General features: G+C 43.5%; 1 protein-coding gene across 1 annotated transcript in view; it reads left to right on the top strand.

The window, feature by feature from the left end:
• psd3l (pleckstrin and Sec7 domain containing 3, like) overlaps positions 1 to 23,681 on the top strand; it is an 87,981-nt gene that overhangs the window by 35,574 nt on the left and 28,726 nt on the right. The window contains exon 7 of the mRNA XM_080528344.1: positions 3,979 to 4,068. Within this exon, the coding sequence (XP_080384470.1) occupies positions 3,979 to 4,068 (90 nt within the window). The remainder of the gene's footprint in view (positions 1 to 3,978; positions 4,069 to 23,681) is intronic.

Genomic DNA, 23,681 nt, shown 5'->3' with positions numbered 1-23,681 from the left:
ACATCATCACGAGGGGAGTGTAACATATCTGCTGCCACACCCCACACACACACGCCTCTGATCTTGGACCGTCCACTGTTAACTCTGACCTTCTGTTCCTGCCATGTCAAACCAGTACCACTAGACTACACACACACACACACACACACACACCCACCCTGGGTAACCACCAGGGGGGCCATATCATTGTTGCCATGCAGTTGTGTCTCTGCTCTGAGAGTCAGGATAGTGAGAAGAACACACTTCACCGAAGGGTACCTGCTGTTCTGTCACAGTTGGAAATGTTCATGTTCACTGCCAAGACATTGTGTGTGTACTATTGTGTGTTCAGGGGCTGTTAGTCATTAGATGTTTGAAAGGATCGAGTAAAGGCATTAGCTTTCTTATACTGTTCCATAGTGATTACTAGTGTGCTCATATTCCACGGTCCAGTCCCTCACGTCTCCCCTCTCCACTCTGTCATTGTAGTTGCTGTTCAAGGAGAAGATAATTGTTTTTGATTAAAATAAAAACAACAATTATTCGAACCGTTTAAGCTGTACTCCAGAGATTTAATAATTTGAGAACCCCATGCATCTTTAATGGTGCCCTCTGCCAGTATCAGACGCCAGATTCCAAGCTTTTACTTGATTTAGTGTTTTGTTCTTTTTAAAGCTTTTGAGCAATTTATGAAATGAAGGCTCTCACTTCCCGAGAGGTGGATTGTCTGGCACCTCCTGTCCTGTAAAATGGCTGACAAGGGCACAGTCAATGATGGAATGATATCGACGCAGCAGCCTGGCCAACTCAAAACAACCCCACCGTCAGTCACTCTCAGTGGGCTGGGACAGCTGGAGGACAAGCCTCGCTCAGCCTCAATAAATACACCTTCAACATGAACACTGGCAACACAAGTCTTTAGGCTATCTTTCCCCTTGTTGAAGGTGTGTTTTTTCCTCTCTCCTGGACCATCTGCCAGTGCCTCTGCTCAGCGGGCGGTGGCCGGAGTCTGAGGACGCTGTCGTTGTTCTCTGATCAACACTGAAACAGCAGTCAGATAAAGGGCTGCGTGCCCTACAGCAGTGTGTCTCCCCTCCAGCCCCAGGGACCACAGGTCTAAGTAAATAAAGAAAGACAGTCATGTGGGTCCCCAGGACTGGGAGCTTATAAGAACCTGTCCTGAAGCAACCCTCTTCTGCCTCACTGCTCATTCGAGAGACAGTTAGTCTGGCCGTCAGAAGCAGTGCAACTGGTGAGAGATAAAAATGTAGTTTAATTAGTCGTTCCTCCCTCCCAGACGGTGCTTTGGGTTTTACTTGCGTGCGGGGCTCATTCTGCAGCACCTCATTCCACAACACCATGGCCCATTAAAGCGCTATTAGACCCTGTTTTGTCGTACATTTGAACAGCCCGGGCCCGAACGACTCACATCACTGTGCACTGTGCAGCCATGCAGCTTTCTTTTATCCATCCTATTGTGAGGCCCTGCACGCGTCTAATTGACGTTTACCCCCCTCTTTTGTCACTGGAAGAAAATGCGTTCTTGAGTGCCTGAAAACCTGCTGTGAATTGATTTGAAGGCCACTCAAAGTATATTTATATTATGTGACAAAGCCACGTGTTGCAGTTGCAGCTATGTAGAAGTTATGGAGCCCAAGGCAAAGCCAGCCTGTTCTTGTCCTTGCCTCCCTCTGCTTTTACAGCTGAAACAGGGATGACCTTGAAAACCTTTGAATGGAATATCATGACTGTAGATTAGAAGAATTCAACATAATGAAAGGAGAACGATCGTTAAACGTAATACATGTGCATGCCATCCAGCCTTTTATTCAGTGAAGTCATGTCAGTGTCTCCATCTCCATAGATCCAACCCCAGCTCGCTGTGCTAACTGTCGCCCGCCGAGAACTCATGTCAGTCTGAACATTTCTCAGTGCTGTCCACCTACAAATGACACACACACACTGACAGACACACACACGCACACACACACACACACACACACACACACACACACACACACACACACACATACTCTCACACTCTTTTTGGAGATCTGGTGCCAGTCTGAACATTTGTCAGTGCGGTCCATCTACAAACTGGACAGGCCTTGGCAGGAGCTGTAGAGACATTGGAACAAACACCAGCTGCTCATTATTCTAGTATTCACTGGAGACTCTTGTCCCATCTTATGTCCCCTACATTATGAACGGCTAATCGACGTTCCCTACTGCCATTCTGTACGTGCTGAAAGGCACGCAGGCAAAACCCTGCGTACATCGAAAACGAAAGTAAACAGACAGCCGGCACTTGCAATGGACAAAATGCGAAGACCGTCGAATTTGCAATGATGTGCAAATAGGAATTGAGAGTTATATGCGACCTACCTGGTTAGACACAGTCAAAACACACATCCGATTCGTATCTGATTGAGGCCGGCATGAGATTGAGGCCTGAATCGGATCTTAGAATATCAGATTCAATGTGCTTTTTTACTGGTTACACCTACATGTTACATATTCGATCTGTGCCACATGTGAGCAAAAATTCTGAATTGTGTCACTTACACCTGGCGGTGTAAACGCAGACGTAAGTCCTGTATTTTTATGATGCCCGGCTCACAGTATTTTAGGTGTTTTTTCAGAGCCGGGGGAAAATGTCACCAATAATTATAGCCTCAAAGCAGCACTTGACATTAATTTACAGTTGGAGCGTGGTTTGGTTGAGAGTGAGTGTCTGCTTGTCTGTATTGAATAGGACTGCTATCCCATGAGACTGTGTTAGGCTGGGACCCAATCAATATGCACTGAAGGAAACACTTGCTGCACACAAAGTATTCAATCATGTAGTAGAACTATATTTTATTTAACTGAAGGGGATAATAAAAATCTGGGGTATGACAGGTGCAAGAAAAGGTGGGACTCACTCCAATTTAGATGTCGCCTCACTGAAATGAAAGTGTAAGTGCATGTGTATGTTCTACGGAAAGGGTGCATATTTGCACCTCAGGATCTATTTGACTTTCCTGCTGTACAGAATTGGTTGGTTTCAGTGTGGCCCATTAGTTAATTAGCACATTCGTTTCGACCTTATGGTTCAAGTTTTCAGTCTTTCTGATGCAGTGTTTAAGTTATGGATCAGGCCTCAGGCCATTTGTATGCATGAACATGGAATTTTAATTAAACATTGTGTGTGTGAAGGTCTGTAATTTAAACTAGTGAAAAACAGAAGTTATAAATATACCAAAATGGCATGAAGTAAAAATAGAGATGTCAGGTGTAATGTTAAATGTGTTTGTTGCTGAGCATTGTCGATTAGTTTGAGATGGATCTAATTATGATAATTGATAGAGTCCTGATTGTTAGTGGTGATATTTCATAGCCCCTGTGTACAGCTGACACCTCCACTTCCCCCCTAAGTGTACCTGCAGAAACTTACTTAACTGCCTCAGGGCGAAAAGCTAATAGCTTTTCCATAATGGTCCCTTTATCTGAGAGCCAAGTGATTCTATCTTCTAATCCTATAAGATGCCACCGTTTCCTCCGCTGTTGAGCCTTCCCCCTCCTCTTACCCCAATGTCAGCCTGCATTACAATTCTGTGGCTCGGTGCTTAATCTGAAACAAGAAAATCACTTTTTGAATAATGGCTGAAGTTGGACAAATGTATGCCTGTATGAAGCCGTAAATGAAGAATCTATTCATGTAGCATTGGGTGTAGGACCTCAGGGAATTCTGATGGCAAGACACTAACAAGATGCTGCTCTGCCTGCGCTGCATATAAATTAAGTCATGATCTTGTCCCCGACATGCATGCTGCACACACACAAACACACACACACACACACACACACACACACACACACACACACACACACACACACACACACACACACACCCTGTCAATGTGGTTAGACAGTGTAATATTGATGAGGTTAACCAGAGTCTTGGCCAATGGCTCCAACATTATTATCAGAGGAATAAATGTTTTCAACATCTTGCAGAATATCGGGAAGAAGATGACATGCCAGGAATTCATAAGTAACCTGGACGGGCTAGATGATGGACAAGACTTCCCCCGAGAGCTTCTGAAGGTAGGCCCTGTTGTTCCTGCTCAGAAAACCATCTGCCAATGTTTGTGTCTGCTTGTGTGTGGATGAGACGTGTTTGATATCGGTCTTCATTCCATTCCATGCATTATAAGGAGCCCGTCCTCCTATTTCTACCTCCACCAGCCTCCCCTGCTCTGAAGATTTTATAATGTAAAATAAGTAGGACTGCCTGTGTTGGCGTGAGTAAAATAAGGAGATAGAGTGGTCCAAGGCCCTGCCAAGGCTCTGAAAGGGGAGACTTCTATTGGGCCAGGTAACTCAAAACGCTATTTTGGTCCCCACTCTGTTCAAATAACAATCTGATCCCCTGAGCAGTCTAATAGCACTTGTTTTGGAGCCTCCAGCTGGCATTAACCTGATATTCCGTATGACTTCCAAGCAAAGGACAAACACTTTCTACCCCTGTATTAATTAGTGCTAGTTGGGTTCCGTCATCGGAGACAGGGGAGAGGTCTTTGGGCTTGGCATCAAGGGGGAATAAGCATTACACAAAAGCATGGATCTGTTACAGTACCCTAATACCATGGCTGCTGCTGGGGTCTATGGAGACCTGTGGTTAATATGACTGGCTTCGTTACTGGTAGTTATTTAGTTAGGGTTAGGTTTAGACAAGTCATTTAGATATATAAGATAAGGCAATGCTCCAATTTATTATGGATACAAATCTTTTATGTACATGTATATGTGTGTATCACATTATTTATTTGTTTATAAAATTGATTACAGACATGGGTTATTGTTGTTTAATGTACCTGCAGTATTGTCAGCTTCAGCAGACCCACTTCCTGCTGGTTAATCTCCTCTCCTGGTCCTTCTGAGATGTCCGGTGTTGGCACGCTAGGTGTGGCTAAAGCTTAGTCCTGCACCGTTAAACCAGAACACAGTCATTCTATTGGCCAGAAGCTCTAGTCTATGCTTGCACTCTGGAAAATAGGAAAGGACCATGTTCTGCCAAGAGTCGTTTCTCAGCAGACATAAATAATGAAATTGTTCCCCCACACCCATATCCCTCCTCCTGTTTAATAAAATGAACACATACCTTGCACTCGCAGCAAGTTCCTGCATTGACTGGCGCTTGCCAATAACAGCCTTTGGCATTGGATGTGACCAAATGGTGGCCATGATGATGATATCTAGCACAGCAAATCGCCCTCACGACTGCCTCCTCTGGCGCCTGCTGCCAGCTTGGAGCCTGCTATCGTGGCAAGCCTCTCTCTTCTCTCCTCACTTTCTCTCTTCGTCTTTGGGGAATTCGGTTCATCACAGGATTTGGCTTTTACTAGTGCAAGGCTCACCAACACACAGCACCATGGCCCGTTAAAGCGCTATTAGACCCTGTCAATTTAAGAGCCTGGCCCAAACAGCTCACACCACTATGCACATGTTTTTGTATCCATAGGGATTTAGAAAAAGGACAACCTTTTAATTCTATTTTTTCTTCATCAAATATCGATTGAAATACTGTTACTGCTGAGCATTTTCTTAGGACAGATATTTCATGTGAAACGTATTGCAGTAGTATAGATAATCCCTCCACAGCCAAGCATATGTATGTATGAAGATTAATCTTTAGTGCGATGATAGTCCATGACATTCAGTATCTTGGTGGTGTAAAACAAGACACAGATATAGTCGACCACCGCTGTTCTCACCTGTGCCTCAGCCCAGGGGGACGCCTCATTATGAACAATTCCTTGCACAAGGTTAAGTTCCAAGACCATGATCTGATATCTGCCGCTTCCTATGGAGGCATCAGCAGGGCTGCCCACCAAATACACTGATAGATGACTTTATCCTTTTAAATGCTTCATGCTAGGGGACCACAGGACCCCCTGCAAATGGGAGATAAATGCACTTGCTTTGGGCGGCTGCTAAAACACAGTCAAGTCTCACTCTGAAGCCAGACATAAATAAAGGCTTGAAATACTTGATCCGACCGGGATCTTTCATCCCTCTTGTTGGGGAACAGCAGGAGCAGGGATCTGGTTATCTTTATGAGCTTGTAACACCATGTTGTTATTGTCTCGAGGCATGTGAATAAAACAAAACTCTCCTCTTATATTTGTCCTGCTGCACAGAATGTCAAGGACCAGTGAGAATATTCACAAAGTCATTTTTACACTTTGTGATTTACAGTACAGACATTCATATTATCGAAATGATCACACAAGTGTCAAATCACATGTTTTTCACTTGGATAAATAATCCATTTACAGTACATATTCCCACCCCCTTTCATGAGGGTCCCATATTGTTCAACCGTGATAACCTGGATTCTTGAATAACACTAAATTCATTTGTTACGCCCCCTGGTGACTCGGGGTAGAAGGGCGCAACATAGAGCAACAAGATGGACAAGTGAGGGTGCAGTCACACAAAAACCAGGAAACTAAGGGTTGCAATTAACTTGATATTTATTAATACAGCAACGCAGGGAACAGAGAGGACTAACAGTGGCACCAAATAATAATAATTGAGTTTCACAGAGACATGTGCACAACAGGACATAACAACAACAACAACAACTAGTATCCGTGGGGGAGGTTATTGTCCCATTAATAGTAGAAAACTTTTTTTGCACTTTGTTATGCAGTACATTGTCCATAAACAATAACAGAGAATGTTCTTTCTCTTTTTCTTTTTTTTTAAACAAACTAACAAACAAAAAACAAAAACACAAACAAAAAGCAAAGAAAAACAAAACAAAACAAAAAAACAGGGGGGGAGGAGGCCATATCACATCAGAAATAAACAGAAAAGAAAATGACACAACAAATGCCATAATATATGGGGGGATCACCCCCATCGGAGACAACATCCAAGTCTTAGGGCCGGTTTCACAGACAAGGCTTAATCCTAATCCTAGACTAAAAAGCATCTTCAATGGAGATTTTACATTGAAAGTGTGATTTAGTCCAGGACTAGGCTTAAGCTTTGTCTTAGAAACCGGCCCTTACAGTCCTAAACACAGCGGCAGCACAAACACCAGCACAATAAATAACATTGTGACCCATACATTGCAGATCTGTTACACATTAGTCTTGTGTACTTTCTTGAGTGTAATCCACCAAACCTTTCATTACAATGGTTGCCAGTCTGGTACCAATATAATCTAAGAACGGAGACCAAAGTCTTTATCTTACACTTAGACCTGTATGTCAGATATTCCATAGGAATCATATAAAAAATTACCTTGTGCCATCCAGCTATTGTAGGAGGTTTGCAGTCTATCCATTTCAGCAATATATTTTTCCTTGCACAAAAAGTGAGGATACACAGAAGTCTTTTGGAATGCATACCTTTAAGTTGTTTGTCTGGCAGGCTGAGGTTTGTTAATAAAGTCTGGGGCCAGACATAATACAATGATATCGAAGAAAGTAGGCTAGTAACTGTATTAAATAGATATTATCAGATAACCATCAAATATTATGCTTTTCCCATGTTTGTGGGTAATTCTTCAAGTGCTGAACAATGTTTTTGTATAAAATTATAACTGCACAAACATTTGCATCACAGTAGCCTACTTTTGTCTGTAAACGTAAATTTAAACTCCACTGCATGGGCCACATTAAAATGTTTGTCAGAATTTATTGGCAGGCCGGGTTAAAAGCCTTGTAATTGACATGTGTGACCTACACAAAAGTGTTTGTGAATTGTGGATGGATGTATCTCACCTTTCTAAAGTACCAGATAACGATGACTAGATACAATTGCAATTTGCTACAGAATGATCTTTCACCCTTTGACAGTGATCTGTGTTCAAGATTGTGTGAAGGTTTTAATTGTCTGGCGCTGCAGTTATACATGTACAGTAATTGGTTGAATAATATTCATGATGCTTTCTACCAGAGCCGTTTCAGTTTCTTTCCAATCTTTATGTGGTTCTCTGCTGTAGTTGTAGCCATGGAGAAGCTCTTATATAGAAGGGCTCTTATTTCTCCTTAATCTTCACTTGCCTTTAATTTCTACATACGTGGTAAGCAAATATGTCTTATTGTCTGGTGAAAACACCCAACCCCAGTCCCTGAATCTTTTACCATCGGTCACAAAGGTCAGCCCATCAGATAAACCCATCCGACTTATTGGACGCTTGCCTCAGCTATGATTAGTAACTGATTAATAGGACTGCCGAGGTAACTGGAGAGTTATCAGGAGGACATGCATAGCATAGCCATTGAATGTAAATCTAGATGGCTCATATCGTACACTGGGAAAATGTGCACTTTCAGTGATTGCTATGACTGGTGTACAGTATGATATATGGACAAAGAAAGTCAGGTCTATAACATGAAATCTATCATGTTGAAATGTTGGTGTTTGAGGTATTTGGTGTAGGAGGTGTGTGGCTCCTCCCTCTGTGACATCGAGCAGATAATGATAATGACTGCAGGGACAGGAGATGTTGGCAGCCATTCATGCTCACACTCAGACAGCCCTGTCTATAGCCATGCAGACGGAGCTGAGGAATGCTTCATGGAGGATTATAGTCTGGGGTTCGGGCATTATCGTGTATGTTGCTGAATACACAACGTTAGCCATTTCGCACCTTTTACATTTCAACAACTTTTACTTGATCTGTATTCATTGAATAGATTAGAATCAGAAACATTTGGCGAAAATGTTTGACTCAAATCTGAAGCTTTTTACAGTATTTGTTTGCACTGATTATGCAAATGTTGTGATTTCCCTAAATCCCTATCTAAGAGTGTAATGGTGCACAGCCAGCAGATTACCTAGCTGGGGGGATAGACAGTGTTATTCATTCTACTACAGCGGCCCCATCTTCCACAGGAGACTGGCTGTTCTGACAAATGTAGCCTGACAATGAAAAAAGTTTCAAGGATGACTTCATTGTTTTTGGCATACACAACTTCCAAATGTTCCACTGTCAGCCGTGGACGTGAGTCTACTGTAGATGTTGTAGAATTGAGTGTCAGTAATTTCAATTCTGCAAATCCTAGATTGTCTCTTTTCTACTCTGCTTAGCAAATAGGTCAGGGTTGAGCCTGTTGTTGTGCCTAGGGGAACTCTGCTGCTCTAGGAATGTTAGGAAATAGTGCTGAATAGAAAGATAGATACAGCTGATTCCTGGAGTGTCAGAAATGATATACTTCCCCCTTCTCTAGAGTTGGTATACTGCTGGCCAGGATAGGTGGAGTTGGTTAGTCAGACACTAAAACTGTATGCCATTGCCAAGCAATCAATCAAGTTTGTATTTTATAGCCTGTTGTACTAAAACAGTTTTGTCACAATGCAATTTGCCATATCTTTCAGTGGTTAGGTGTCCTCCTATCACCTTTTGATTAGATTACAAGTCACATTATGCAAGGAGCCTAGATGAGACATTAATTTCTCATTGCCCCCATGTAATTTGGTCTGCACTGTTGATTCCACCTCTGGCTCTGTCTGAAAGTCATTGCCTGGCACCGTTCTTCTAGAGCAGGGGAGGTTGATGGAGGCAGAAATCGGAAGACGGGCTCACTGCAATGCATGTGATGGAATGAGGAATGGTATCAAGCAGCCTTCCCTGGTCCACGGCCAAGTCCAGATCCAGGAACCGACTGGTATGCTGGTCTGGTAACTGAGAGGCTTGGTCATGATGAGTGTCGCTGCAGGACAGCTCTCTCAGGACACAGTTTCCATGTGATCGCAAACACAAGAATGCATATGGACATATTGGGACCCGTGTGGTGCAATATTAAACGGCATCTACGATGCTAATATCACGTATCCCACTTGGTACATGGAGGCTCCTGTTACTTCAGAAGTTCCAGAAGTAGTTTTTTGCAAGGCACTTTTGTTGTTGGTTCTGTATGCCTTCATGAATACTATTTATTTAGTTTCTAATGGAATTACTTATGTAGGTAAGGGTGCGAATAGAATTGAATTTCTTTCATGACATGCACCATGACTTGGTATTAGTGATCAGTCGTTGTATTGAGTTGAGATAAAGCTGAAGATTTCGAGGACTTTTCATACAGTTAAATTCATCTCCAACGTGCAGTTAAAGTTTAATGTTGTTGTCAGTCTGAGGCTCTGTGATTGTGTTGTCTGTGCAGCACCAAGGTTCCAGTGACCTTGTAAACCAGGACTGAAGCCAAACGGCTGCAGCACTTATTCTTCTCACTTATTCTTCCTCTTTTTTTTTCTTAAACATATACAGTATATAGGTAATGTTTGCTTATACCAATTAACAATTTGAACGTTATATAACACACTTGTTGGTTATTATGGAGCTACTGTTTAAGTGGATTGATTACAGACAGTTCAACATGTACTGTATCCTTGACTACAGCAGCTCTTGTCAGTCAGACACGGTACTTTATTCAAGGCTGAATGAAAACCATGAAGAGCAAAGTGGTAATCTGTCTGATTATCAAGAGATGTATTCCATCTTTTCCAATTGAACAGCCATCTGCTTTGACATTACCATGGCAATGGAGTGATTCACCCAGAATAGATGTTCTTCGGTCTCTCTCTCGATACAATGCTACATAGTCTTAATTCCTTTGTAATTAGCAGATTGCTTTCCACCTCCACACACCAGTCCAAGGCATGCTGTTTGTGAAGGTGTATTTGTTCTTCAACTCAAAAGCATATATTTTAAGCAAAGCCTACACATAGGCCTGCTGTTTATGAGTAGGCCTATATATTTCTTCTGCAAATCAAAAAGAAGGATGTTAAGATTTACTGGTCCTGCTGTTTTTGAGTAAGTGTTTGCTCTGCAAGTCAACAGCCAGGATATTAAGGCATGGTCCGATCCCAGGCGCCCGTCCTCTGTATCCTGTGGATTAGCAGCCATCCCCTCACACACACACACACACACACACACACACACACACACACACACACACACACACACACACACACACACACACTGTCTGTGTGTGTGACTGTGCCAGTGCCAGCCTGGGCCTCCTGACAGCACAGTAGGTTATTGACTGGGGGTCTGTCAGTCATGGACCGCCAGGTGGATGATGTGGTCGCAGGCCTGGTCATTAGAGACCTGTGATTGGTGCTCTGCCCTTGTCGATGGATTTATATTAAAATCCGTTTCCACAATTTTGTTTGGCAGAGAGCAGAGACCTTCAGCTATATTTTCTTGATAGTATTGCAGCATATCCAATATTTATAATCTGACTCCAATGTAAATAGAAAGATGTTACATTCTAATAGAGTAGAGAGAGAGACACATGACCATCACAACACAAGATACTCACAACAAGATGAGAACCTCACAACAGGAACAAGAGAAAGAGCTAATCCCTGACCTCTGCTTTTACAGTATCATCCTAAAAACCCCAGTATTTAAATTAGGAGCTGTTGATAAGGCCACCAACCATCATTCATTTTATTGAATCTGAACTGATGACATCACAGTTTTGACACCTCAAGACATTCCACAGAGCTCACAGACATTTCCCTTGGCTTCCCTTCAAATGTCACCCTCTGGAAACCACACTGAGTTACTGGGTTCTAGAGACGGACCTCCAGGGAGACGGCCCTCATTCTCTAAAAACGAGATTCACAACGGACACTTTCACAAAATGTATGTTTTTTGTTGGACTCCGGCCAGTTGAATATGTCATGGTCTGGGCTATATCCTATAGATGTTGCCGGGGTAGTTGTGTGCGTGCGTGCGGTTTGTCCCATCCCTGAACACACAACCAGCTCAAATATCACGGGATTTAAAGAGGCCTGAGAGGCCCAGGAGGCAGGAATCCTGGCCAATGTTTTACAAGCCCGGATAATGTTGCATTTAGCAGACGCCTTTATCCAAAGCAATTTACAACATTTGTAATTCAAGTAAGTGAATCATCAATCCACCAGTTATAGCAGGAAAAAATAATCTATGCTTGGGCCTGGGGCCATTGGCAGTCCTCATGCTAAAAGAAGGAAGAGAATTTTAATTATGTCACAGGAAACTGTACAGGGGGGTAGAGGGTAAGTAGATGTCTCGGGAGGGACTGTTAAGGCATAGCCTGAAGAGATGGGTCTTCAGTTTATGGCGGAAGATGGCGAATGATTCTGCAGTCCTGACAGCAGTGGTGCTTCTGATGTCTCTGTCTCCCCCATCTCTCCCACCGTTCCTCAGCACTTGTCTCTGCTGAACAGTGTGTGTCCCAACACTGACCTTTACAACACGGGGGATGTAGCTGCAAACGAATGTGCTTCTATGTAATCAGACACCCATCTAAACAAAAGGCGCAATGACATTTTCTATTTCCGTCCAACTGATTTAGCAGCTGTTTGTAGCATCGACAGCCTTAAGCGGGCACAACAAGGAGGGTTTGTGTTGCAACAGTAGAAGCAGTATGTCTCTCCTCTTCTGTCTTCCACTGTTAGGGACTTGATGATTATGTACTTGGTAATTGTTTCCCATGAGTATAACCACGGCCAATTATTCTCTGTTTTGCAATGACAATGGCGTTCCAATTTGCGTGCTGACATATTAAGCCAACAAGCTCGTCTCTGGGCTTATCTGGTCAACTCCAGCTGAGTAAGGCCTTCACAGCTTAGCTAGCCCTCAAGGCACATTGTGTTATCTGACATTTATGTAACATTTATGTAACAACACATGCTGTGTTTTATATGTTCTAATTTCTTTCACAGGTAGCAATGTTTTCGGTTTTGAATTGTAGGGTAAAGGACAGCTTTATTTCACTGAAGGCAGTGCAGGCCATAGACAAGATTATATGAGTGTGTAACTATTTTAATAAACTATTTAAAAAAATGAATTAACTGAACTATTCTAACTCATTACTACACTTCTACATCAATAACTCTAGTCCTAACCTTACCTCTAACCCCATGCTGACTTATCTAACCTCGCTATTGACGTGTAAGAACATAGGTGCATTACAGTTGGTTGTTCTGGTGCTGCTCAGGCAATTTAAAGTATTGATCAAGGACCTCTTTGTTAAAAGAAAAGTGGTTGTTTTTCATGATTGTTGTAATTTGGATGTATGGTGTTCAATTGTGTGTATGCAGGGCTCCCTTAAAGAGAATAAAATAGGCCCTGGTCTCAATTGGACTCAATGTTAAATAATAAAACAAAGAGTATTTACATGAAGTCTAATACTTCAATACTTAAGATGAGTAATCACACAGTAAAACACTTTACTGTCAAGTGTGACCCGATCTTGTGCTCCATCCCCCGGTACAGCCTTCCTGGTCACATTCCTCATGTCTGCTGTGACGGTACTGTAAATACGTGTCCCTCCATGACACCTTTTGGATAACGTGCCTGTAGGTCTAGTGGCAGCAGCGGGCATGGCTGCAGTTGACACTATGTTAAGATGCAAAGGTCAAACAATCTATCACAACATTTAAATCCACTGTGTCTATCTTTAGCTGATGGCTTCAGCCTAACAGCCTAACGTTCTCAGACAAGTGTCTACTCGCTTGCTGCTTTGTCTTTAGCTGAATATTATTCTTGTGTTTTGTGAATGCCAATACATTTTGGGGGGATTTTAATTGGTATACACTTGACTGTGAATGACAATAGCCATTCGATTTGTTTAGCAATTCCAATACAGTATTTCTAAATAGTTTTCAAGATAATGAGATATAGACACTGTGCAATCTTGTAGAACGCCTTGTATATTATTTGTATTGCTTCTAGACCCTGTTCTAAACATAAAGTAATAGAATAGTTTGTTAGTAAGAATAATAAATAGTAAAGTGTAGTAAAAATAGATAGTTTGTTTAGTCAAAATAAGATTCAATGTGGTTTTCAGAAGTTGCCGTGTGAAGGGGTTAGCCAGCCAAGCAGTGAAATGCTGATTCTCCAGTTAACCTGACAAACTGGGGCCATCATCGGCTGGTCTGATCTCCTCACTGGCAGCTCATCCTGTGATGAGCGCTAGCCTTCGGCGGAGACTTGGCTCTCTCTGATCTTCATCTGTGTCATTATGGCTTAAGCCCACGTCCAATGTGCAAACCACACCAGATAGGGAGAGGGAGGGAGAGTGGGGGTGGGGAGGAAGGTGGAGGAGGAGAGTGAAAGACTCTCTCCTTGAGGTCACGACTTTCTTCTCATCTCTCTCCTCTCGGTGGAACCCACTCAGGGATTTTCATGATAGTGCCATTGAAAACTTTCATTTTAAAAGACTTGGAACGAGTGACAGAATCTCGTTTATTTAGGCTATCAATTATATACTTAACAGTTAATGCTTCAGAAACAGCTTTATAACCTGCCCTCGTCAGTGAAGCCGTCCCATAGTGACACGGCTCAGACGCCGGAGATGTTCTTGAAGCAGATTAAGCAGCTTTCTAACATTGTGTCATTATCAGCAGATGGTTATATTAGCCAGAACATTTCTTCCTCGCGGTGGGTGGTGTTTGAGCAGTACCTGTCAGATTATGATGGATTTACCCATATGTTTAACCATTTAGCAGACGCTATTATCCAAAGCAACTTACAATTAGAGATTACATGGACAGTCTCCCTGGAGTAACTAAGGGCTAAGTGCCTTACTCAAGGGCACACTGTTGGTAGTGTTCCCAGGTGGGACTTGAACTCATGACCTTCTGATCACCAGTCCAACTCACTATCCACTATTTTCTGAAAAAGGGGGAAGTAAATAACGTAATGATGGTGCCCTCCTCCATAGTTCAACGTCTCTTGGATATCACATTTGGAGTACTCTCCGCCCCTGTGTCAATGCAGAAGGAGAGGCTAGTGGAGGTAGAAATGAGAGGACCTACTCATTGTAATGCATGGAATGGTATCAAACACACCCAGTGATTCCATTCAATGCTTTACAATGAACCTGTCTTCCAATTTATACCTCCACCAGCCTCCACTGCTATGCAGTGGCACTCTGCATGCATCTCAGTATGCAGATAGATGGCTCTCAGGTGTAGGGATACGCTGGGATAAATGGCTGTAGTGAGGATGGTTGAATCTGTGCTGTCTATAGGAGTCCACCGGGAGCGTTTCTATAGAATAATCACTATTACTGGAGAAGTATTTACAGCTCACGCAGCTGTGAGAGAGGCACCAGCGGCTGCTAGGATTGACCCCTGATTATTCTTTCACCTCTCTCTCCCTGTGTGTGTGTGTGTGTGTGTGTGTGTGTGTGTGTGTGTGTGTGTGTGTGTGTGTGTGCGTGTGTGTTCAGTTTGGCGGTGCTCTCTTCTCTCTGAGCTATTCCCTCAGCCTACGCAGTCATTTACACATCTCCCAGCAAATGCTATACATGGCAACGGTTGTTCATAGATTTTCTGATCGACATACATGTGCGTGCTTCCTCTTCTTTGCATAGCCTACGCACATTACCACATTTAGTTGAATTCTAGTTTTTTTGATGGGCAGTTCCTGCCTAAAAATCAAGATGGGGTAAAAGTCTTGGCTTTTTTGGTGTCAATTTAAGACATGGTAAGACATGGTAAAACTCTTATGTATCAAATGTGACACATGGGCCATTGGCCTCAGGCATTGAGGCAGCATGTCATTTGGTGGTGTCATGGTCGGTAGAATACATAGATCTGGGAGAGCATGTGATTAATCTGCCGATGCTGAGCAGCTTGGCGGGATGGAGGTCACCCAGATCCAGACGGAATCAGACTAATCTGCTGAGGCTGACGATGTGATGGTACAGTAACTCAGAGAAACAGTCATACAACCATACAGAGAAACAGTCATACAACCATACAGAGAAACAGTCATGCAGCCATACAACCATACAGAGAAACAGTCATGTTACCATACCGAGAAACAGTCATGTTATCATACAACCATACAGAGAAAGTCATACAACCATATAGAGAAACAGTCATACAACCATATGAAACAGTCATACAACCATACAGAGAGATAACAATAAGAGTCATAATCAACTGGGTCTGACGTGAGAAAAGCTGACCAGTTGTTGCCCCAGTAAATCAATTACTCATCTCCTTTTTAATATGAAATAGTGATCTGATATGAAGGAATGGAATGGAAGGGGAATGGTATCAAACACCCACATCAGCCCCCACCAGCAACAGAGGACTGAGATGAACTATACCTGTATGAACCTTATCTGGAAAAAAAGATCTCTTTTGGCGATAATGAAAGCAGGCAAGAATAGCTCACATGTTTTGCGTAACATTTTAGACAGACCATATCAATGCTTGTCATCAGAGCTATCTATATTACTCTGAGGTCCTCAGAGACATGTAACAATGACTTGGGTGTGATGTGCCTATGAAACGGAGACCTGACCACGCATGAGTAGCAGAGAACTGAACATTCCTTTGGAGGGGTGGTTTATTGTCATCATTTATTCAGAGTTAGTTCATCAAATGTATCCACATTAAAGGGGAATGAGCTCCATATGCCTGGCCTCTGAGTAGCTCCTCCACTGCACAACACCAAGCCAGTAACCCGCCCACGTTGGCCAGCAGAGCACCGGGAACAATGTGCTACTAGAAAAAAAACAAAGGTGTCGCTTTCCAAACACTGGGCCGGGAGCCAAGACACAAACACTGACTGAAGAGATGGAAGCCTTGTAAACGTGTTCTCAGTTCTCTGTTGCTAAAAATGTTTTATGCAAATGTTTTGTCGACAAGACAAGATCTTTTCTGAGGCATGAATTTGAATGTCGAGACTAATTGTTTAATGTAAAAGAAAAAAATATATATTCAAAACACCTATTATGAAAATTATTTAGTAGATACTGTTACAATTTCTTTGTTACATAACAGTAATTTAAATCAATGATTGTTGGAGTCATTATGTCAGTCAAAACCAAGCTGATGTGATTACCATAGCTATTTGGAGACTACTGTTCTCTTAAGTCTTTCATGCTTAGTCCCAGTTCATTTTGCTGTGTCACACTGTCGTGAGACAGCATTAATGACCTTGGTGTCATTCTGTAGCGTCCGCTTTTTCTGCTGAATGGCGTGTATGTAGCAACATCGTGTCTTGCTGCCTTAATCAAGTCAGTGTCCATATGGAGCTCACAATGGTGGGTCATACAGTACCAACAGCCGGCCTGCGCTTAGTCATAGGGCTTCAGAATGAATACAGCGCTTGATTTCAAATATCAACATCCATCTGGCCCCGTTAAGAGCTTATCTAGAGCTGTACATCGCACTGAGCTCTGCCAATTAGTGCCGTTAATTTCTGGTGCGGTTTTGGGTTTATCCTATTTTTGTAAATCAAGTGTTGGGAAAAGCTAGCTGCAACATCTATGGGCTGGAACATTGTTGAATCACGGACTGCATGATGTAACAGTTGATGGATGGAAGTAGATCTACTGTGTTGTTTTGGCTCGCAAAAATAGAATGTAAACAGGTGATGTTTCACAATCTGTGTGTAATCTGGATCTCAATTCATGAAATTACTAAAACCAGTCGCTGGTCTCTAGTACATGCTTTCTGCAGTATCACAATATGAGATTGAGAATAAACCCCATCCTGGATCTCCGATTATCATCTCTGTTTCTGAAAGCTGAGAAGCTTCACCACCACCACCACCAACAACAACAACAACAACACCACCAACAACAACAACATCATCACCAACAACAACATCACCCCCACCACCAACAACAACATCACCACCACCACCAACAACAACAACATCATCACCACCAACAACAACATCACCATGACCAACAACAACATCAACACCAACAACAACATCACCACCACCAACAACAACATCACCATGACCAACAACAACATCATCACCAACAACAACATCACCACCAACAACAACATCACCCCCACCACCAACAACAACATCACCACCACCACCAACATCACCACCACCAACAACAACAACAACAACAACAACAACAACAACAACATCACCACCACCAACAACAACATCACCACCACCAACATCATGACCAACAACAACAACATCACCACCACCAACAACAACATCACTACCACCAACAACAACATCACCAACAACAACATCATCACCACCAACAACAACATCACCAACAACAACATCATCACCACCAACAACATCATCACCACCAACAACAACATCACCACCACCACCAACAACAACATCACCACCACCAACAACAACAACAACATCACCATGACCAACAACAACATCACCACCACCACCACCAACAACAACATCACTACCACCAACAACAACATCACCAACACCAACAACAACAACAACAACAACATCACTACCACCAACAACAACATCACCAACACCAACAACAACATCACCAACACCAACAACAACATCACCACCACCACCACAAACAACAAAACCACCACCACCACACAGGTGGGCAGGCAGGGGAACATACAGGTGGGCAGACAGGGGAACATGCAGGGGGACATACAGGGGGACAGGTAGGGGGACATACAGGGGGACAGGTAGGGGGACATACAGGGGGACATACAGGTGGGCAGACAGGGGGACATGCAGGGGGACAGGTAGGGGGACATACAGGGGGACATACAGGCGGGCAGGGGGACATACAGGCGGGCAGGCAGGCAGGGGGACATACAGGCGGGCAGGCAGGCAGGGGGACATGCAGGGGGACATACAGGCGGGCAGGCAGGCAGGGGGACATACAGGTGCGCAGACAGGGGGACATACAGGCGGGCAGATGGGAACAGGATTCATCAGGCAGTTCCCTCAATGATCATCAGATAGTTGCATGATGATGGACATGTGATCACTATGCCTCCCTCCCTCAATCTGAAGACCGACACCGGAATGGAACTGTGTTTCACTAGATGACTTGTTTCACGACAATAGAATGTACGTCATAGATTGTTACTATTCGTTTTGGAATGGAGATTCTTGATTTTATTCTGTCACAGTCGTCAACTGAAATGCACTCAAGTACGACAGATGTGTTTTGGTGTGGCAGCCGCTGTCAGAGTGGAAGCTTAATGATGTGTTAACTATGTGTTTATGGTCCTGGGAGAGAAACAACAGCAACCCCAGTTCTGATTTACTGTGCATATTCTTAATGGGTTACGGAAAGAGCTGCTCCTTAAATAAGATAAAAGAGACGATTGGTGTCTTAAGGCGATAGCTTTCTCAAACTGCCTCAACCTGCCAGTTTCACCACAGCACAACATCATACATTCTCATTATGTCCACAGGCTATGATAAAGCATTCATTACTACGAGTGAAATTATTACTGTTATAAATTAAATAATAAATAAGCTAGAGAATATGGTAAATATAGTGAGCTCTATGTTCTATTGGGAATACAAAGGGAAAGCTGATGTAATAGTGGGGAAGAATTATGACACAACTAGCTTCCAAAACTAATATAGAGGTTTGGTGCAATGCATTAATAATTTCACTGCAAGAGTCGATTGTTCCAGAGACAAACAAATATTTCATACCGTAATGAGTTCAAACTAAGTCACATTACTCTCCTTCTGTAAACTATATTGAGATAGGGGTTGGGGAACGGTTATGTATGTAACCAATAAATTCATACTGCCATTTTCCAGTTCAACAAATATCCATAGAACTTGGCAAATAGCCTCAGATCGGCATTTAACGTGGCCGAAGAGGCTGTGTCCCCTACATGAACCCATGCTCATAGACCCCGTCACGCACGCACGCACTAGCTAGTGGAAATAGTCACACTGCTCATTCCATACATACCGTATTTTAGTCTCATGTTATTATTAGTGTTCCTACTACTACTACTACTACTACTACTACTACTACTACTACTACTACTACTACTACATAGTACGAACAGTATTGTTATTGGTGGTTTACTTCTTATTATTCTTTTCCTGGATTTGGTAAAATAGCTCAAAGTCCCTGACCTAAAATGCTATGAATTTGCATGCCACAACTAGAGAGCATCAGTAACTATGGCAGAAAGAATGACCATGATTAGACCATAGGTGGCTCTATAATAACCAAAAGTAAATAGTTAACTTCAGAATGCTGGCATTTCCACCCCGTTGGATGAAAATCTATGAAACTTGGTATGTGTCTTTCCTCATGTGGAACATATTTGCCTCAAGAACCCATAAAGTCCGCCGTGATGGATTTTTCTGCAGGTGAAAAATTTGGCCAAACTTAAAATAAAAATTCACTTGAAAGCAACTGTAAGTCAGATTGGTCCAAAATTGTATAGGAACATGCGTGGTGCATGTCTCTCTATAGTCTATAGGGTGTTAAAGGATAAGAGATCCACGTACCTTGGCATCACACTTGACCAGTCACTGTCAGGGGAGAATAGTGCGGAGACAGTTCTACGCAAAACTGCCGGTAAACTGAAATTCCTGTACCGCAGAACAAGGCAGTTTGATTCTGCAATAATAAAGATCTTGTTTGGGTCAAATCACTATAGCAATCAGGGGAGGCTGGTGGAGGTAGAAATCAGAGGACAGTCTCATTGTCATCCATGGGATGGAATGAGGAGTGGTACATGTGTTTGATACCATCCCCTGGCCCATTGCTTATTCCATTCCATGTATTACAATGAGCCCGTCCTCTGATTTCTACCTCCACCAGCCTTCCCTGATTTCTATAGTGATTTGACCCAACTAGGATCGTTATTATTGTTATGGTGACTCTTCCTGCTGGCTTGTGTTTTGGTTAATTTTAGAGTGAGAGGGAGGGGCGGCCGGGTGGAATATCTCAGGCATGATGGACATTGTGGATCTGGTTCATTGTGTTAATTCATTTAAGCGAGCAGCGTCTCATCATTTCACAGTCAACGTGTTGGGATAATTGGGACCAGCTGTGTGATCCTAAACAGTAATCATTTATTTCGCTGCATTTAATCGCCCTCTTGAATCCACTAATTACTCGGATTATTGATCTTGCTCCCAAGCCTGTATTGACTTTATTACCGATGGAGTTGCAGTGTCCTCTCTGCTGTGCGTTCAGTTGGCTAGTCAGACAACGAGGCATCGGGAAAGACTGCTCCAGCTTTTGCTTGAGTCTGCCTGGAGTGCCACATGGCGAGGTTTGCACTTTTGAGACTTTTCCATTGGCTCCATTGCACCAGGCAAAATCAATCAAGCACAGCTAAAGTATTTGAATTGATTTCAAATCCCTTTTGAATCTTCAGCCACAGCAGCTCATAAGTCAGGGGTGAGGAGAGGAGGGGAGAGGAGAGGAGAGATGAGGAGAGGAGAGGAGGGGACAGGACAGGACAGGAGAGGAGAGGAGAGGAGAGGAGAGATGGGGAGGGGAGAGGAGAGGAGAGGAGATGAAGGGACTCTGCTCCAGCCATAGGTCTAGTCCCCAGGTTATTATGTTGTGTTTTATTTGCAGCGTGTTCAGCAGGCCATAGCGGATTGACACTAAACGACTCTCTCTCAGTGAGCCTTAAACCATGCTCAGAGAGATGCTGCTGCTCAGGGATTAAAGTTCTCCGTCGCTACGACGGATTTCCGTCAATTTATTCCAAGTTGCGACGGATTTATTCCAAGTTGTGACGGATTTTACCTGGTGTAATATGATTTGTAGAGGCATACAATCTATTTTGATGTTGGTATTAGTAGGGGTGTAACGATACATCGATTCATTGACTAACGATCTGATTACATCAACGCAATGTAAAAATATCGATCTATATCGTCATCTTATGCGCGCAGAGAGAGAGAGAATGTTTTTCATTTTTGATGAGAGACAGTAAGTCTATCCCTTTTAATATATATTTTGGAACATCTCTCTGAACCAGGGACGTTAACATACTCGCGTTCGCAATGTGTGACTCGCATTCACCGTGTGTGACTGTCTGTCCACTTCTCGGCTCCTCCTCCTCTCGCGTTCGGCAATCTCCGGTAATCTTCGGAAATGTTCGGCTTGTGTGAGTGCGTCTAATGAGAGTGCGTCTAACGGGAGTCTAATGGGCGAATACATTGACCGTTTTGGACACCAAAGATATTTTTTAACATCTACTCTTCGAGGCGAATCCAGTCAGACCAATATCAGACCTGCTGGACGTGTGTGACACGTGTGTGGACGTGTGTGTGTGTGTGTGTGCGTGTGTGACTGGATGTCTCTCTGAACGTGTGTGTGTGTGTTAATGAGCTGTATGTTAATTACCACTTATTACAATTGATAATTGTGTTAGATTGGCATATGATATCGCGTCATATCGATCATATCGTCATATCGATCTTGAATCGAATCGAATCGAAATCGTATCGTGACTGACATTGTGAAATCGTCAAACATTGTATCGTCATACAAACAAATCGATATAATATCGTATCGTGATGAAGCTGGTGATTTACACCCTGTAGCAGTCTCTAGGCACAGAGGGAGGTCGACACAGAGGAACAGTTGTAGAATAGGCTTTTATTTAACAGTTGCACAGCTCAGCACCGTCACTGACGTGCTGAGCGAGTCTTTTCCCCCCGCTGTTCTCCCTTTCGGGACCCGCTCCGTCCGCTGCTGGCAGAGCCCTCGCTCTCGCCCCGCTATTCCGCTCCTGGCAGAGCCCTCGCTCCCGCCCCACTAGTCCTCCCTTTCGGGACCCGCTCCGTCCGCTGCTGGCAGAGCCCTCGCTCTCGCCCCGCTATTCCGCTCCTGGCAGAGCCCTCGCTCTCGCCCCGCTAGTCCTCCCTTTCGGGACCCGCTCTGTCCGCTGCTGGCAGAGCCCTCGCTCTCGCCCCGCTATTCCGCTCCTGGCAGAGCCCTCGCTCTCGCCCCGCTAGTCCTCCCTTTCGGGACCCGCTCCGTCCGCCCGGCTCCCTGCACCTCACCCCCTTTCGGGGTCTCGTGCGTCCTCGCCGCGGCTCTCTCTCTCTCTCGGTCTCCCCGTGTCTCGGTGTGGCAGGTACTTCCTGCCCTTACTCATCTCCCGAGGGAACAAACACACACAGGTTAAATAGACCAGTGGGACAATGAGTCTGATCACTGACACCTGTCCGTAATCAGCCCATCATTCCCCTCCAATGGCAGTCTAGCTCCCTCTGCAGGCCAGAACGCGCCATGTTCCCCACACACCCCTAGGTATTAGGTATATAAATGATATATAATAGCCTATATAGCCTACATATAGGCCTTTATTGGCTACAACTATGCGACAGTAACAGAGCGGGGTGCACTGACGCTGAACCCCTCATAGTGATAAGTAGGTGGACATGGCGCGTGGTGCTGAAATAGCCGACATGCGGTGTGTGGTTTGAAAAAAGTAACGCCAGCTCAGTAAATCATCCAAACTTAATGTTTACTTATAGGCTATGTGAATGTGACTGCACCACACATGTGAACAGTAACAAAGCAAATGCAGTTTAATTTTATGAAAAACATTGACAACAAAATCGGCGCAAAAAAAAAAAAAAGAAGCTGAATCCGCTTAGCCTATATGCTCCTGAAACGACAGAGCAAACACGCTACATTACTAGGGATAATAATTACTAATAATTACAATGAGCCAATAGAAAAAATAATATTAGGCTATTTAAATCTCACTTAACGAGAAAACTGGCATCGGTCTCCCATCGGTCACTATTTGTTGGCTATCTGGTGATATGGACGTCTTTGAGTGTCTAGAAAAGCGCTATAAATCTAATGTATTATTATGATTTATTATTATTATGGACGTCACTTTAATCCGGCAGTTCTCAAGGTTTTTATGCACCAATCGATTCCTCTAGTGCGTCTTTATCACATTCATTG

Source organism: Nansenia antarctica (assembly GCF_963989245.1).
Source record: "Nansenia antarctica genome assembly, chromosome: 4".
Classification (NCBI taxonomy): Eukaryota; Metazoa; Chordata; class Actinopteri; order Argentiniformes; family Microstomatidae; genus Nansenia; species Nansenia antarctica.
This window is presented reverse-complemented; position numbering and strand designations above follow the sequence as displayed.